This window comes from Ictalurus punctatus, chromosome 9 (assembly GCF_001660625.3).
Source record: "Ictalurus punctatus breed USDA103 chromosome 9, Coco_2.0, whole genome shotgun sequence".
Lineage (NCBI taxonomy): Eukaryota > Metazoa > Chordata > Actinopteri > Siluriformes > Ictaluridae > Ictalurus > Ictalurus punctatus.
Window position 1 is genome coordinate 19,395,553 of NC_030424.2, and position 19,465 is coordinate 19,415,017.

At 40.1% G+C, this 19,465-nt stretch overlaps 1 protein-coding gene across 2 annotated transcripts in view; it reads right to left on the reverse strand.

Moving 5' to 3' along the window:
• Nucleotides 1–257: 257 nt before the first annotated feature.
• Nucleotides 258–19,465, reverse strand: part of runx2a (RUNX family transcription factor 2a) — a 43,333-nt gene continuing 24,125 nt past the window's right edge. The window contains exons 5-8 of one of the 2 annotated variants that reach the window (XM_017476549.3): nucleotides 18,890–18,994; nucleotides 8,334–8,510; nucleotides 7,646–7,807; nucleotides 258–3,776 (exon numbers count right to left, since the gene is read on the reverse strand). In XM_017476549.3, coding sequence (XP_017332038.1) covers nucleotides 3,289–3,776; nucleotides 7,646–7,807; nucleotides 8,334–8,510; nucleotides 18,890–18,994 — 932 coding nt within the window. In that variant the 3' untranslated portion in view covers nucleotides 258–3,288. Of the gene's footprint in view, nucleotides 3,777–4,796; nucleotides 6,784–7,645; nucleotides 7,808–8,333; nucleotides 8,511–18,889; nucleotides 18,995–19,465 lie in introns of those variants that run through there. The other variant, XM_017476550.3, reaches the window with a different exon arrangement.

Genomic DNA, 19,465 nt, shown 5'->3' on the forward strand with positions numbered 1-19,465 from the left:
GGCTATGTTATTATAAGTGTCACTCACTAAAAGGAAGTTAAAATAGGTTTTCGCACTTCCCTTGACCATTCCAGCAGTTGTTCATTTTTCTTAGGAAGCACCTGCTGTACAATCACATTTATTGAGGTAGAGTTCTGAAGGTAGGATTCTGGAGCGGAAAAAAAAGTACATATATCATCCAGTATAATAATGTAGCACAGTCTAGATTTATGATTGCCTTTTCACCTTAGTGTGAAAAATTATAGCCCAGTCACGCATTTTTAACAAAATCTTTCTTTTTATTCTCCAAGACCAATGATACAATCATTAGAAATGTTTAACAATCTCACAATTTTTAAAGGACCTGTTAGTCCTACAGAAACTACTGGAAGTTTCACAAATAAATGAGTTCAGATGATGAATAGATGTGAGACAGAAAACCAGGGTGACTGATCAACTAGACATACAAATCTGTACAGTATGTGCATGGAAAGCAATGGTAAAAGTAAACAAAACGTTCTGCAGCAGTTTACAAACTAAATGTCTATGAAGGTTATTCAAAACAATGCATATTTATGTATAAAAGGGTTTATTCCCAAAATTTTACATGCAAAACACTGTATTTGAGAGACATGTTCTAACATACCGTGCCGAATTTTGCATTTGCTGCTTTCAACTGGCCAATCTGAATCTACTCGCTGTGACTTATTCCTGTTCTCAGCCTGCAGGCCTCTCCTTAAGCCTCTCCTAGTTCACTTAATCAGAGGGGAAAATTCATTTTTGGTTAGTTATGAAACCCAAGTGACCCTCGAAGACCTCAAAGCAGTGAACGCCGCCAATCAGTCAACTCCGAGTGTGCTGGATTTCACTTGGAGATGAAAAATCCTGGAACTGACTCCAGCAGCGGATTTGCTGACCACAGCTCCTGATTAACATTACTCGCTAGGCCATTCATAAAGCTCAGGGCTCCGACATGAGCCGCACATTTGTCAGCTATTTGATGCAAACCCAAAACTGCTTGCGAGACTTTGCAGTGTCACTAAAACATAATTCACACAGAACAAGTCAACCTTTGGGTATTACTCATCACTGGCATAAAGCAGTTATCAGAAATTATTTCAATTATGGTAACAGTGCAGAGGTTCTTTAAGTCTTTTGCAGTATTGTAAACATGTTCGCTCTTCTCACAGCCAAAAGACAACAGTAAAAAAAAAAAAAAAAGAAGAATCCGATTTAAAAACAGATGCTGGAAAACTCTATGATCACTTTGAGCAAGAGTGACATTTTTGTGCTCTCACCAACAGTCAGTCCAGTTTATATCCAAGTTAAAACCCTGATTCATATTGTAGCAGTACCGTAACACACACACATACATACACACACAAGAATATCAAATATTGCTTAATTACTGTGTGTGTTCAGGTATTAGTTGTAAACTCAAACTGGCTCGAGCTCTGTACCGAAGTGATGACTCTTGTGATCTTGTGATTGGCTGTTTAGCTGTTCCCTTTCCCCCATGGCATCGAGGCTTTATTCGAAACCAAGCAAAGACAAAAAGAAAATAAAAGAAGTGCTTTGATCCAGATAAAACCAAAAAAAAATGACATTGGTTTCCCCGGGTGCTGCCTGCAGCCTCTTAAGTTACAATTTACAAATGAAGTATCACGTGTTGTCTAAATCCAAAAAACAAACACACAAACACACAAACACACACACATGTTCAAAGACTGTGATTAAATCTCGTAAAAAAAAAAAAAATGACACCATTACAAATATAAAATTGGTGAAATTTTTGCAGATCTCTTGTCAGTAAGAAATCAATCTTGACACATGGTTCACCAAGTAATAAATAAGTTTAGAATTACAATTAGAAACAAAAAAATGCTAACAGTATTAAGTAAGTAATTTAGATGGCTAAACATGGCCGATTGTCTGTATTCTGGAATATCTGCTTACGAAATCTGCATTATGAAATATAACATGCTCAATTCTCTAGTCTTGTAGTAAATGACCTGGAACATCTGATGTACATTTTTCCACATGTCATGAAGTGATATTTCTCGGACGTATACATGGACAAAAGCAAAATGCGATCCATTTGATAGTTTTTGTAAAAAATATTTTTTATACATATTTTCTTGCATAGTGTTCACCTGACCTCATACACGCACAGTTAATGGTCCAGTTAAGAATTAAAGGCCGATTCCTCATACTGATTGTGTACGTTGTACATGTATTCAGAGCTCATGACTGAAACATGTATTGTGATTGTAAGGGTGCTGTAAACTGAAAGAAATCTAGGCAGCCTGAACACAGCTCCTCGTGAACATGGAAAGAGTGAGACGATTGCTGCGTGCTATTGGTCTTGCTCGTAGTCACTCAATATCATTAAATAAACGACAAGTTGAAAAAATAAATTAACTTGATCAAACATCGGATAAACAAAGTCAGAATAATAACCGAGAGAGGAATATGTCACATATGTGTAAATAGATGCTTGACTCAGTTCAAGACTTGGCTCTTGTTATCTTTGCAAGTGCCTCTCAATTTTTAAGCCAAATGCCCCTCCCTATGAATGCAGCTTTCTAAGGAGGAAAGCAACAACCCAAGCACCCAAGCAAAAAAATAAAATAAAATAATAATAATAATAATAAAAAATTGATCTGAGTCTGACATCTTTCCTTCATTGTTTACATATTGGATATGTATTTGCCTTACAATAAAGATAAAAAAAACATTTTAAATTACTAAAGAGTAAATATACAATTAAGTTATTAATCATTCCCAAAATATTATTCAAGCGTCTTAAATTTTGTCCCTCTAACAACTTTGCATAATTTATGTTTTATATGGCTTATATTGCTTCTTAGTACCATATCTGCTACAATTTTATACATAAATTAAAAACATCTGAGGGCATGTACATAATCAGGTACCGTCTAATATATCTGACTTTTCACTCATAAATTAAAAAAAAAGATGTTCAGTGTTAAAAAATTTCAAAATACACTGAGTTAGTATGAAAACAGTCTCAGTCAATAGTCTGGGAAGCACATACCTAATACAATAAAAGTTCTTCTACCAGTTCAGTTCAGCAACAGAGCGCTGGCATGGCTCTCAGCGGTTCTGCAGTGGAATAATGCCTGGACTCGTAACTTAAAGTACTAAAGTTACACTGCTCTCTGAACTGCGCAATTTGTAGCATTTGTGCTTAGAAACCAATTCCATAAGGACTATTTCTACCGAGATTTGCGTAGCTTGCGAGCATTGCTACGTAGACCTGTGTAACCCTCCAAATATTTTCCCTTTTCAATATGGCCGCCACACAGACTCGTCCATCCTCCCGCTAGAGTTGAGTGCGGTGGGTGAGCTGCTATGGCTGCCGTCGGCCTCGGTGCCTTCAGTCTGAGCTGGCAGATTTGGGTTGATGCCTGTTGAGGCGCTGGTGCATGGTGGCAGCATCCGTGTTGGGGAGCGTTCCCCCCCTGGCACCATGGAGAATTGGTACGAGCCAGATGAAGCCCCGTAGTACAGATATGGTGTGCTGCTGGTCTGGAATGGCCCGCTCTGGTTCTGGGTGGAACCTGGGTATGGAGGTGGCAGGTAAGTATGGTAGTGGGTGGTGCTGGACATGCCTAGAGACATGCCTGATGTCACAGGGGTCGGTGTGTAGGTGAATGTGGCGGGGTAGTGCATCCTGGGACTAGAGAAGCGTGTCTCGGTAAGAGATGACAGGCTGGGAAACTGGCGCTCGAACTGGCGTGGGTCGGCTGCAAAAGGGCTCAGATCTGATGTACCTATAAGAGAGAAAAGTAGGCAGTGTGTTTAGTACGTTTACTTACAAGCTACGGAAGCATTAAAACAGAGATATAGGAAATCAAGATTCTGCCACCTTAAGAGGTGCCGCCCCCTTAGTGTGCAGATTGTCCCATATTCAGATGAATTAACTGGGCAGCATTTGGATGTAAAAATCACTGACACCCCAAAGTAAGAGTACAAGGGATTACTTTTCACAAGAGAAAGCAGAGAAAATGTGTGTAATGTTTTTATTTTATGAGGGGAAATTACACAGCTGTTAAGGCAGGTAATGCGAGTTTATGGTTTATTACTGCTGAACACAGTTTAACTTCTTTAACTTGATCTCAGTTCTCAGCTAATGTTCCTTATGTCTGGTAGTAAATGTCAAGTTTGGTATAGTTATTTTTGCTATTGGATTTGTGATTGAGTGCCGTTGACATAATCAGGTAGGGTGTGATTATCATATATATATATAACTCTAACTATTCTGAGGCATTCATCACATTAGCTCTAGTTAACATTCTGCTATTTGGTAAATTTAGGACGAATGAATTTTTACATGAAGCTTATCCTTCCTGATTTTAGTTATAGGGATTAAAAATAATTAGTAAGCTAATATTATAGTTGTTCTTAAAAAGTGTTAGTAGTTTTCTGATGATTTCTGTTCCCTTGTACATTTACATTAGTCATGCTTTGCACACGTTTTCAGCAGTCAGGCTCAATGAAATGATTGGAAATGGAGGTGTTATATTTATGAACATCTTTTGCAATATGCAGAAATGTATAACTTCTGTAACAAAGCAAAACAAAAGAGAGTAAAAATCATTTTACAGAAAGTTACACAGACATTTTTCAACCAGGGAAGAGCTGCATCACTCCATAGACTTGCATTGGCTTATGAGCGCTTCATGTCCTGCGGTGTGGGCACTGATGTATAAAAGTAGTTTTAAAAAGCCGCTAATGTGGCATCCACATTTCCCGTATCCTATAACGAAAGCAATGACACTCAGACAAAAGGGGGCGCTGTGAAGCATTACTTTTAATCCACACTGTAAATGTTTATCTCACGCTCGCCAAACGGTGGCTGTTTTATCGCTGAATAATGAGATCTGAATTTCCTTACTCCAAATGTCAAAGCAAACATGGTACATAAGTTACCTAATTCATAATAATCAGTCATTGTGAGTTCAAGAAAGTTAAAGAAAAAAACATCAACCCTGTACACAGATAAGCACTCACTTTAACGGTTAGCTTTCAAACCACTTTCAAACCACACATTACAGCCCTCAAGCACATGCTGTTACTACTGTCATGCTGATGTAGAATAGTCATCAATCTCATTAACACCTATTTATTTCTCCACTGTTGTAGAGGGCACAGCTCTCGCTCATATCTTCGATTGTTAGTGCAAGGTTGTTTTATGTATGCCTGTGTACACGCATATTTGTGAAAAATATCAAAGCAGGATAAGTCCAGGATAAAGCAGGAACCCATATGGAAGCAGTTTGTGGGGGAAAACAGTTTCCATGGGATGCATAATGAGCAGCCTCAGATGTGGCTGCACGTCTGCGATTAGCCAGAGAGAAGGGGCAGATCTGCTCTTTCAGACCCTCGTTTGGCTTTTCTAAAAATTACAAACCACTAATGGTCTGTGGCTACCACAGTGCTGGGCCAAAAGAGTGCAAATGGGGAAAAAGACTTTCCTAATCCTCTTCCTTCTCATCACCAAATGTAATCAATTACCACACTGGACTTTCTTCTTCTCTCAACCCCCCAGCACACTCTCACTCATCATCCGCTAACCTCATCTTTCATCTGTTTTCCTTATCAGTTCCTCTACTGACCGCTGTGTAACCCTGATGCTAGGCAGCAGTTCAGCTTCACACCATCCTCATTGTCAGTGTGCTGGTGGAAAGCTGCAGCCCTGCTTTAGTGTCCACGCCCCTGAGCGATGAATCGTGACACTTAAGAGAACATGTGTGGCCAATTATAGGCACATCGGGTGCTCACGTTATCAGCTTGCTGACATTTCACAATGCCGCAGACAGGGGAAGCCATAGAACAAAACATCCTATACATCATCATCATCATCATTGATGATGGGGTAGTGGTGGCTTGGTGATTAAGGCTCTGGGTTACTGATCGGAAGGTCGGGGGTTCAGGCCCCAGCACTGCCAAGCTGCCACTGTTGGGCCCTTGAGCAAGGCCCTTAACCCTCTCTGCTCAAGGGTTGCTGTATCATGGCTGACCCTGTGCTCTGACCCCAACTTCCTAACATGCTGGGGTATGCGAAGAAAACAATTTCACTGTGCATATGTATATGTGATCAATAAAGACTCATTATCATCAAAAATAAAATTATGGAGACAAAATATATTCTGAGCTCTTTAAGAAGCCATTGTAAGTACCACATAATACTGATTGTAACCTGAAACTATGACTCAATAACTACTTATGTAGCTGGAATTCAGACTAGACTCAGTCATGTTATGTCAACACCACATTATACAAACTCCATGGTGCTTCTAAAAATGCACAACAATGATCAATTGATCATAATTCATTCTTTAGATTTGGCAAGACAATTCTTACAAGATTATGTGTCAGGCTATCAGTTTATTATTCATGGATTTGATTAAATGGATAGAATAAGGACTAATGTTATAACTACACAGAATGTTTCAATCCCCAATGATGTGCGTGCTCACTAATATGTACTAAACTAGCTAACTAACTTGTCATGTTTTGGATTAAATTAATCTTAAATGAACATTTCTGGGCAAACAAATAATGAGTCTGGCAACCACACCGGAACTCTCACTTGCCCAGAGGCATAGCTAAGAAATTTCAGATTTGCCCATCCCTGTAGTCTTGTCTTTATCTCATCAGTCCTGGATGTAAGACTCTGAGGTTGAGAACAATACAAAGATAAGATGAAGCAGTACAGCAGCTGCTCCAACTGAGCCGATATGGGACGTCCCCTCCCGACACAGGGATGTTCGTGGCCTATCAAAGGAAGAATAGAGGGCATTAGGACCAAGAGGTGCATGTGTCTCTTTGAGGAAAGAACAAAGGCTGACATTGCCGAGATGAAAAGGGGGTGAAATCTAAACTAATCAAACCCAACAAGGCAGCTGGCCAGGGTTAAAAAAGCAGGCAATGAACAGCCATGCTGAGGCTGAGTCATTTCAACTTTCTCGTTTGCCCTGTGCTCAAAGAACACAGTTAGGGTGGAGAGCCGGAGGGGAAAGAAGTTCAAAAACGACCTGGCAATGAGTCAAACAGGTGTACTGAAGAGGGAACTTCATGTTTGTTTCTAACAGGTTCTATAACATATTCTCTTGTTCAATTAATAAAGGCACAGACATGACAGATCTTTCCCACTCAGAGTTGAGCCTTTTACAGCCTCTGCATATTGTAGAGGACGAGTCAACAACTCTATTCTTTTTTACTGTTCCTTTTCAAGCTTGTACAAAAGAAGTTCTTCATAAGTTCTTCAAAAGACTCCAGTGGAAGGGATGGGGCAAGGAGCGATATTGTCATTCTCTGTATTTCATATGTGACGTTGCTAAAAAGATATCTGCCAATGGGCAAGTTTTATACATGCAACTGTTGCTTAAAAGGCAAACAGAGGAGGCTGGGAAAAAAAATCTGCTTTGATTTTACTTCACACATTGTGCAGATTTGACAAACCTTTGACAAAACCTCTAATGGGATCAATTAAGTAAGAAAACACTCATTCAAAGAAGAGTGTTTTCTTTGCTCTAGTTTGCTCAAACTAGAGCATCTTTCTCTTTCACATCTGGGTAAAAGTAAGAGTTCGGACTGAAGGTGTAATGTGGGTGGGTGGCACAGTTATGTTTTGTACCTGAGAGACGTCTTGGTACATCACTGATGGCGGGCAGGCCTGTGGCTCGGGTGGAGGAGAGCGGAGTGGTAGAGTGGATAGAAGGAGAAGTCATCTGGGTCAGGTAGGGGGTGTATGGCTGCTCATACGACCATGGAGGAGACGACTGTGACTGCCGTGGGTCTGCGAACGCAACGGAGCGAGCAAAGAAATTAAATGAGTGTCTCCACACATCTAATCAATGTATCTTCATGACATCAATGTGCGCTCGTAATTTCTTGTCTGCAGGTGATTTGAAGCATTTTCACTTAATCTTATTGTCATTTTAGCAATGGTTTTATTGCTAAGCCCAAGGGATCTGAATAGAACATTGATACAATTTCAGCAATGGATTTTATAATGACATATTAAAACACACAATGTGCTGGAAACCATTATTACTCTCTCAGTGTGCTATGAGAATGTGCTCTATTACAACGAATGGCGACAATATGAAGAGCAAGACAAGAAGGTGTTTCTGTTTGCTTTCCACATTCATTTGGTAAACATGGTATCTGCACAGACTGGAGGAAGTGCAACGGCAAACATTTGCATTTAGCGCTAAACTTCAACGAGCATGGAAGAAGGCAGTTATACACTGTTATTAAATGTAATGTTCTAGCATATTTAATTGAATTAAGGTGATATTTATCTAAAATGGTAGTCACACCTGAGATCTGTGTCTGTCCCTGTGGGCTGAAGGAGTTTGCTGCAGCGTTGAGGGACGGCCGGGGGCTCTGCGTGGGCACGGCAACCCTCATGGTGCTGTGGCGCAGGCGTTCGAGTTCACTCAGGCGCTCAGAGAACAACCCTGGTTTTGGAGGGTCCTCCAGCTTCTGCCTGTGTCCTAAAACAACAAGTAGACCCAAAGTGTTACTTTAACGTAATCAGAGCTGGGGGTTCTTGAGAACATGTCAGCATTCTATGCTTGCCAAATAGATATCACATTTAAGCATGGATGAAATTGACAAAATGATCTAAAATGATCTCTATTTTTTTGTAGCTACGTTCTTGTTGCTTAGCATGATGCAGAAGTTATTCCATCAGAACACTCAGGGTTAAATTGCACAGTGACTGATTTTTTAGTGTTATCAGAAATGTGAGTACATATATGTGTCATGGGACGAAAAAACAGTCATCATCATCTCATAAAGAGAACCAGTCACGTCATAAGCACTTCCCCATGACCCAGAACACTCACGCCTTCCCTACTGAGTATACTTGAGGGTATTGATGCAACATACGCGAGCCTATATCACGTCTGTAAAAACGCCTCACTGGAGCCCGTCCTTTCTGTCAATATAGGAGAAGAATATAGCTTAAAGATAGACCTCTTAAGCCTTTTTTTCTCTCTTTAGTCAGAATGTGCCTGTCTGTCTAGCCCCGCTCGGCTCCGCTGAATGGCTCTAAAGTAAATATCAAACAGAAGAAAAGAGAAACTTCTGCCGAAGCTGGGCAGCGCTCCAGCTGGCTCGCAGAGCTTCAGCTACCTCTAACCCTGCAAAACCTGATTGTGTTCTGAAGTTAAGCTGAGCAAACAGCACTTTGTGAGAAGGAGTCCTCGTCCAGAGGTTAATGTCTGCCACACGTAAGGATCTCGGGCGCGAGTAATCCCTAGGAGCATTCGCCATGTGTGTAAGCACTGAGGAAAACATAAGAAATATGTGCCCTCTCTGCTGCTGCCGCCACTGGAAAGGGCAAGCAGTTTAATTTCATTTAACTGGGCTGATTTGGTGAATGAATACACCTCTGTGTCTATATGGAAGCAAGCTTGTCACAAATTACACGAGGGCTTACAAGCGCCGTGAAATATTATCTGCCAATATACTCACCATATTGAATTTTATTAGAGGCATAAAATCACTGAGGGTGTCATGCTTCTTGTTCCATAAATATCAAGGTTGGATGCATCAGACAAACCTGCCAGTGTGTTAGTGAATAGGACAGTTATTCCTCAGCACCATCAGCCAGCTCCTAATGTAACCGTATGGCAATGCCAAATCATGTACACCAAGTAATTCTCTCCTAAAAACTGCAATGTATAAAAGAATAACAGTATTCATATACTACCTGACTGTCAAACTATCAAAATTACCTTATTAACTATAAAGCTGAATTTATCAAACCTCATTTCACGACACGTTGTCAGGTGATTAGCTTGTGCCGCACTGTTGTCACTTTCTGTAATATATTGCAGGAAGAACACTATCTTGCTTTACTGTACATTCACTGGTAAATTTTATAAGAACACCTGTACCCCTGCTCATTCATGCAACTATCCAGTCAGCCAATCATGGGGCAGCAAACATCAGAATGGGGGGAAAATGTGATCTCAATGATTTTGAATTTTGGCATGGTTCTTGGTGTGAGACTGGGCTGAGTATTTCAGAAAACTTCAACAGAAACATATTTCAGAAACATATACAACAGTCTCTGAGTTTACACAGAATGGTGCAAAAACAAAAAAAAAAACATTCTGTAAGCAGCAGGCAGAAATGCCTTGTTGATGAGAGAGGTCAGAGGAGAATGGACAGGCTTATGGTCCGCTTACAAGAAGGCTAAAGTAACTCATGTAACCACTCTTTACAACTGTGGTGAGCAGAACAGCATCCCAGAACACACAACATGTCAAACCTGATGGGCTACAACAGTAGAAGACCACATTGTCCGTCAGCCAAGAACAGGAATCTGTAGTTACAATGGGCACAGGCTCAAGACAGGAAAAACATTGCTTGGTCTTATTACATTTTCCCCCATTCTGAATGCATGATTTTATTCATTGCACTGCTGCCACACGATTGGCTGTTTTCATAATTGCATGAATGAGCAGGTGTACAAATGTTCCTATTAAAGTGGTCAGTGAGTGTATACTTGTATATGGCTAGAATGCCAATGAAACGCTCTACTCTTATTTCATATTTCATAGTATACAAATAATCCGCTAGGTAAATCTTTTGAGTCCCTAAAATATATTTTTTGTCTTAAACATCTTAAAAAGGTATACAGAGTGAAATCCTGGCTAATTTAAACCTTGAAAATCTGAATGGACTATACATTAGACTAAATGCTCCAGAAGATGGAGAACAAAAGCATTCATGTGAGTGATTCAGCTGCAACAAAGGAAATTCCATAATGCTCACATCCTCCTTGAGAAATAAAAAGGTTTACGCTAGTCTCATAATTGAATCCAGCAGGTCAATGGTTAGAGTCATAATTGAGGACACCAGTAATAACAAACAACTGATCGTTTCCCAAATGATGATCTTGTGCAAGTCGTACGTGTCCTGACATTACTAATGAGGCTTTGAAGCAATTCTCTACCAGGAAGAAAAAAAAATCCATTAAAAAGGCTTATTCAAAGTACACGCTGACTCCATTCTCTTGGCACAAGCAAAACTGTGAAAGCTGGCTTTTAAGGAAAAAGAAAATGGCATGGGCAGTAAATAATATGAACGAATACATAGTGAGAGGCTGTATTTCTGGAAAAGTTGCCTGTTTGCATGTGAAATCGCCATTCGATAGTGTTCAAACCTGCAAAAACACCCTTAACTCGTTAAACGCCAGAGCAATCATCAACATCAAATATCAGCCATGGCTGTCAGGGTATATCAATCATCCAGTGGCGACACAGGGAATAAAACGGATGGAAGAAGAAAGGGAAACATACATCCGTCTAGATTTCATTTCTTTAATTGCTGTGCTGTGGGGAGGGTTGACTCCTCTGAAGAGCGAAACAATGGATTATTTCATATGGCAGCTCCGTGTGAGGAGCCTGTGAAATTAGCAAGCAGGGAAAAAACAGCAGCGAAAGACGGGACAAGGCCAAACGCCTGTCTGCTCACAGGATCAGAGAGGAGGGCAGTGGGTGGGAGGGAGTGAGCGCGAGCGAGAAGAGAAAAGAGAGAACAAGGCAGCCAAGCAGGGCTGGAGTTCCGCCAGTCGCCTGTGTGGTCTGTGTGTTCCAGGATTCAGGAAGCGAAGCATGCCAAGAAAGGGCACAAATACTACCAGAGCTTTATAAATCAACAGGCTGGCTGCAGCAAGCAGACACTATGCAACTTCACAACAAAAAAAAATTGTTAAAAAAAGTTGTAAAAAAAAGTTTTTTTTTAAATTACGCAATTCACCCAATGTCTGAGACATAAAAAATGAGACGGATTAAGGTTTACCTTGCGTATTTTATAGTGAACAGTACGGCTAGAAAATTGGCTAAGCGCTCCAAATGAAGATGAATGTATTCAGAGAGTTGGATGCTGTTGGAGAAATTGCTTGCCATAGTTCTCTTTAAACATGTCAGTGCAGGGAAACGGTTATGGTAATACGAACACACCGTTCTGTTCTCACATTGTGGCGAAAGTCGGCGACTTTTACCGGGGGTTGGGGGGAGGGGGGGTTAATACACTGGAGCTGTGTGCAGGGAAAAAAGTACTAGCAGATTTTACAAAAACTGTATAGCTCCATCCAAGCTGTCAGCTTGCTGTCGTTCATACGAGGTCCAAAGGTTTCCTCTTGGCCAACAGCAACAAGTAACATCTTAAGTTCACTTCACAATTGGAAATGTGCTTAGAGAAAGCACATCAGGATTATTTCTCATGCAAGTCAACCCGGAATAAGTTTATTTTCAATGGACCGTACGGCCTTTTGTCTGAGAGGCCTACTGTGAGTGTTTTGTTGTGGGAGCCTACCTGTCGAGACATGCACTAAACGTTCAAAGCCTCGAGGAACTTCACAAATTCGCCACTAATGCTCATTTCTGGCTCTGGTAATTAGAGTGGCTCCACACACAAACCGCAACGTAAACAATTCAACAATAGTCGCAATATTATTGTCAGTGCTAATGCTAACATCGCTCTACAGTATATTGTTAGCAAGCATGGGCACAATACATGGGCACCACAAAAGTATATGACCTTGAACGTAAACGTACGGTGCAATTCTATGCTAATAGGTAATAATTTGAAGTGTTTCAGGGAAGCATGATGAGGAAGGAAAGCAAAGGGATGACAAAAAGAGAACGAGGTGGACTAATCCAAGAGAAGCGTATCGACGTCATTTACCGTGCCTCTGAAACTGACAAACATGGAGGTAAAGCTTTGAAGTCTTTTTGGCTAGCGCTTTATTGGAGTCCTCAAAGAGACAATAGCTCTTTTCCAGGCGTCTGTATGGCAGTCAAAACACACAGGCTCATGCAGAAGCTTGGAAAATACAGAACCTTTTCATAAAACAGACAGTGTGTTTTCCATCTCGCTAACGTAATATGCTGTTAATACACACACCAGACCTGCTTTCTGCTGTAAATGATTCCATTTGACTCAACAAATGTTACACGAATTCATCATTCGAACCTGGAGAGACTGAACATTTTGGCTGAGCCGGAACGTCATCTCATTGATATGTCAATGACGGAACAATAACATCCAACTGAAATGAATCTATCATGTGCTGGTTGAAGAAAACCAGTATGAAGAGCAAAAGAAGTCATTGATTTCAAATAAGAAGTGATGATTTTACACACACACACACACACACACACAATATTTACAACATTTATTAACAATTGTATTCTGCTTATTCTATCTACACCATACAACTTACTAAAATTACCTCTTTAACATTCCTTAAACAGTTTTTTTAGTATTCAGTAGTCAAATCCATACTTTACTAAAGAAACCCATCTATAACTAAACCAAGCACATTTCTACAGTGCATGATTATTTCTGCAATCATAGACATTCTTGTTCAGAACCCAAATGAGCAACAGCAACATTCCACAAACGGTTCAAAAATGAACTCCATATGCCTGACACTAATAGTATCTCCTGTGGTATCATACTGTAAATGTCCCTACTTCCAAGTGCAAATCTTTCCCCCACACAAACAGATTTCATTTCACACATAACTTTGACTTGTATTGATTTTGGACTGGAGCACTGTCACGTATTTATCCTGACCCCAGTTAAAACATATTATCTGATGTATTACAGGCGAATCAGAGACAAATATGCATCTGGTCCTTAAGAATGCTTGTACTCTGGTGGTCTGCAGGCCCTGGTGTCAGCCACAGTGGTGGTAGTAAAACAGAGCCCTCTATTAAAGATCTGACCAGCCCCTCCCAATACATTAGCTGAAATTGCTCTTAATAACCACCGCTACACCAGTCCTGCTACATAATTACTGCACTGTTGAGTTCACATGGTGGGTAGGTCAAATGTTGTGGTTTCAGTTTAAGTCAAGCTTCTTTAAGAAATCTTAGAATACCTTAACAGTATGGATGGGCAATATGATGAAAAACTATGTCACAATTTTCTGAGATATTGTGGATATTATCCATGTTTTTTTTAAAATAACAAATAGAACCTGTTTAGAAGCAAATGATCAGGTGTTACATTTGTATGGTTAAAACAGTCTGTCTAAAAGACTTCCCCTAATATTTCGGCATATAGGCATTATTTGTTGTTATTATTAATGTCAGTCTCTGTATCCATGGTTACCTTCTGGTTAGCTGCTGCCTGAGCCAATCATATGCTGTATCGGCATTTTCGTTTAAGCTTGTTTATTTTGGTAATAAATCCACGTTCATGCCCTTTTAAGCAACTAAATTTGATTGCTGACTAACAGGCTTGGGGAGTAATGGAATACATGTAACAACGTTACGTACAGTAATCAGAATACAAAAAACTGGTAAGTGTAATCCGTTACAGTTACGTCAAGTAAGTAATCAGATTACAGGTACATTTGGCGAAAATGGAAATACTATCAGGTTTACAAATTTTTTTTCATTTAAAACCAAAAAAATGAATCTTTTGACATAACACAATATAGACAGCTGCTTGATTATAGTTCTGGTTCTCTCTCGCCAGTTGTGTCTCACACGAGCAACTTCCTGGTGCATGCACAAATAAATTTTGTGCGAAGTTAATTTGGTAGAAACGAACACTGAAATGCTTTTGTTAAGATGACCATACGTCCTCTTTTTCCCGTCCTCTTTCGGTTTTAGTTTCATTATGTTAGTTTCATTATGATGTGCGTATGGTCTAATACTGCATCATGTCTGTGCATATTTGCATTGCTTTAACCCCTCTCTGTAATTCCTGCCTTCTCGAACACCAATTGGTTGATTAAAAGGCTTGCAGAAACTATTGTCCAAATTCCTGCCTCTTAACCATTAGCCTACTCTCAGCGAACGCACTGTTGTATACGGTGTCAAACAGTTGCTTGACAATAGCAGCAAATGACAGCTGTTCTGAGTTGAAACAATGCCCACAGCCATAAAATGTCATTTTTAATTTCATGTTATCATATTTCATCGTATTACATGGCCATTCAAATGTGTGAATAGGGTGTCTTTTTCAGTGTATTAAAGCCTGCATTCATTATAACACTGATTTGAAAGAAAAAAGGTGTCCTTTTTTGGAAAGCCAGAATATGGTCACTCTGATGTAATACTATCCGCATCAGGGACAGTGCTCTTTTATTTATTTATTTTATTAAAACAAATCCAAACATTGAACATGTTTTAAACTTAAAATGAATAAGCTTATAACCTCTAAATAAAAGTATTCTAGATCATGTTGCTTTTTTCTTGACTTTATTTACATAGGTGGCCTTGACATAATCCAAAAGTAATCAGAGTACATGACTTTCCTATTGTGATACTTGGATTACATTACTGATTAAATTTTTTTATGAAGTAATTTGTAGCTGTAACGGAATACAATTTTAAAGTAACCCTCCCAACCTTCTTGACTAATGCATCCATCCATCCATCCATTTTCTATACCCTATCCTACAAAGGGTCATAAGGAGCCTGGAGCCTATCCCAGGGGACTCAGGGCACGAAGCAGAGGTGCCAACCCGTTACAGGGCAAGATCACACACACATTCTCACAATACAGACAATTTGGAAATGCCAATCAGCCAATGTGGGATTCAAACCTCCAACCCCGGAGGTGGGAGGTAAATGTTTATTTAATTATTTGTTTCTTTATTACCTCTTGATTCCTACTGTAATCTTGCCTCACTGTAGCTACATGAAAGCTATGGTGCAAATCAAGTGTAAAATTCCAGCTTCTGCTTTCACATAATTGGAAGATTCACTAGATTTAGCAGTAACTAAATGCACTACAAAGACCAAACCGCCCTGCAAGTCAACACAGGTACTATATGTCTCTTTCTGATAGTATGTCGAGCAAACCAGTGATTTCATCGGTTAAGTAAAGTTAACAAAATGTTGCTGTTTGCAACCATAAGCGCATTGTGAATTCTGTCAGTATGTCTAGGAATGTTTATTTCACCCCTGCTAACTTTGCGTGTGATATACATGGGAGAATTCATAAACATGCAGACAGAGGCAGCTTCTCTGCACACCCACAGGAGCTTGCGCAACTCAAGATGCCTCTGCATGTGTCATTTCCTGCCTGGCAACCTGCCTTATGCTTAGCAAAAGCTCATGGATGAGAATAGAATGAGAAAGAGAAGGAGAGAAAATGAGAGAGTAAGAGCGGCAGAGGGTAAATGTTAGATTGTAAAAAAGTGGGACAATGCTTTACACCATTAAAGCCTGTTAAATAAAGGTGTGCTAGAGAAGCTATTTTTATTTACGTCTGTGCAAAGGTTTTTATTGCGACTGTGTGCTGTTAATGTAGAAAATCGACAAAAAAACAAAACAATGATCAGTACCTAACCATATACTGAACGGTGTTTACTCATAATCACTACATAATTATCACAATTGGCATCCTGTGAATCATGTGCAAGTTTCACCGCAAGACTTAACTGATTGTGAAATTGATCTGGTATAAAAACCGGATTCATGTTCATGATTAAAGCTTTAAGTACATCAACGAAAAGAACGTAACTACATGGCTAAATATGACATACCGTACTTTCGATGTTTAGCAAGCTGTATTATCCATGTGAACAACTAAATCTAAATGTACTTAGTGTACTAAATTCGGTAACTGCGTTATCCTGATCAAGGCCGCGGTGGATCTGAAGAATCCTGAGAACGCTGGGTTTGAGTCGGGAATATTCGTTGGTGCGTAGGGTATCATGCCCACACACTCACACACTTATTCACACTTAAGGGCAATTTATCATAGCCAATTTGTCTATCTGCATGTTTTAGGAGGTGGGAGGAAACCAGAAAACCCTGAGGAAACACGTGTGAACACACGCGCATAAACATGTACAGGCAAGATTGAACCAGGGAGCCTGGAGCTGTGAGGCAGCAATGCTACTCTCTTTTTGTAAATAGGTAAACTATTTACAAAAAAAAAAAAAAAAAACTTGCTTATCTAGATGAACCTATTTAAACCTTCAATGTATCACTGTAACCACTCAATATACAGTCACACACGTGTACACACACACACACACAAATTCATGCTTCACTAAACCCCTACTGTTTACATCAACAGAGGCCACGTCTGGCAAACGTCGAATTCTGTTTGCCTTGAGAACAAAACTACAACAAAATGGAGATGAATCAGGGGTGTGTGAGATTAAAGGCTGTCAAATCAGTGATGCCACGGGGTATTTTTAATCCAGTGATGAATAATGAGCCCACACGGATATGAAGTGGCTTCAAACATCTGCTGCCAGATGTGTTAATCGAGAGGAACAGGAGAAGAAGAAAAAAAATACACACTGTTTGTGAAGTGATAGTTCTGAATTTGTAGCCAAAAATAGTTAACTGTCAAAAATATATCTTTGTATGTAAGAATAAAACTGTGGTAGGAACAGCTGTGTGCCAGGCTGCTTGGCTCACATATTGCTATTTCTCCTTTTTAAAGACAAACACACGATTATGGGTGTACAGCACATAGTGTACTGCCTAACGGGTGATGGCAGAAGTACTGAACGTTTGTGACAGCAGACAAGCAGATGGTTAGGGAAGAGGACAGTATTGAAACAGACTTAAAGAGAAGTGTTGCACTTTTAAATGAATGCAAATGGATTATCTGCAGCGAGAGAAAAAAAGGAAGTGCACACAATCTAACACAATCGCTTACCAAAAAGCCCATGATGTCAGTTGCTAAGGCCCTTCTCGATTTGTAAACAGGAATGTTAGTCAAATTATTGTAACGGTCATGTCGCTTCATAAAACTACAGTCATATAAAATAAATGATGCAAAAATGATGACAGGAGATATTTACAGTCTGTCGCTTTAGATTAACAGGCACAGCAATCCAAGCCTGATTATATGATCAGCCTCGCCACAAAAAGGTTGTGTTTTGCAGACTTTTGACCATAATGTCAATCTGCAACAGACTATAACCTAAACACTCTCTCAACCATGCGAGGCTCTTGTTCTTTTCTGTGCCACATGAAAGTCATTCATGACAGCTTGTGTGTATTTACAGCTTCAGGGGCCCTCGTGTGAAAATTGAAATTTAGCAGCCATGTTTTTTTTTTTCTTTTCTTTCCTCTCCAGGTAAAAAGAACACTCGCGTTCTATGCTAAAGCATGAAGCACATAAACCCTCTTTGCTTTGTGCAAGTCGAGACATTAACTCTGATGAAAGTTCCATTTTCAAAGCTGGACAGTAACCGAAGCGTTTTTGCCAGACAATGTTCCTCGTTCGAGACTAATTACACGGGGCTCAAACTGTGTGAAGTGACCCGTGCTAGGCAAAACTAAGAAATAAACTTTAAATGACTTCTACATTGTTCTAGACAGAACAGCAAGTCTGACTTTAGTTTTAGTTTTTCAATCCCTTTGAATCAGCAGCCAAATCTTACTTTCACATAGCTTCCAGACAACTCTAGTGTATATGTGTGTGTGCGCGTGCATGCTAAAGAGTGGGCTTCAGGTTAAAGGTTGAGCGGCTGGCACTACACGTTGAAGGATGCAGACAAGAGGCAGATACAGTAAACATTTGCGTAAGGCGAACGGCTCCACAGCACGTGTTTGTGTTTGCCTCTCACTTAGCATGCCTGTTGCTGCTCAAAGGCTGCCTTTGTGCTTTCAGGCATGCTGGATCCATTTTTTAAAACAGTGCCCTAACACGATCCATGCATCCATTCATCCATCATCTTTCTCCCACCAGCCCACAGACTCTGGCCCTACTTCCCACCTCTGGGCTGAGAAAAGGGGCAAAATGCCAGCTGGGGCGACACGTGGTCGAACCACACCATTCATCTCTCCCAGTGGTTTTTGCATGCACCTCTTTGTGCATTTTTTAATCGTTATCACATGACGGTTGATATTTAGGGGTTACTCACTCCTTGGTTCTCGTGGTCCGTCCACTGTGACCTTTATGGCTCGGTGGTAAGTGGCCACTTGAGGAGGGTTGGTGAATACTGTGATTGTCAGAGTGAAGCTCTTCCCTGCAAGACACAAAAAGGTTCATAGCCCGTTAGTATCCAGCACAATGTGCCACATTCACTCTACGCTGTGCATTTGCATTTTCTTTGCTGCTGGTGATGACGGTGATTGTGGGATTTTAACTGCCATGGGAGGACATAACGTTTGAAACACTGAGGAAACAATAGACAGCAATGTCAAATGAAAAAAAAAAAAAAAAAAACAGAGCAAAATGGCCATTTTAATTCAGCTGTGTCAGCACTCAACGCCGAATAAACAGTGTGTCGGTCATTTCATATACATCCAGCACTGTAACATGGCTTTATTTCAGCGTATGACAATGAGGTTGTTTTTATTTTATAACCTTCTACCCAGCACTGAGTCATTCTCCATTATGCTGTGAAAATGTGCTGAAGGCTTTTAATGTAAAGGCAAACCCAAAGACAGCCCCATGGTGCCTCTTCTATCCTCACATGACCTTTCATTTAATGAAT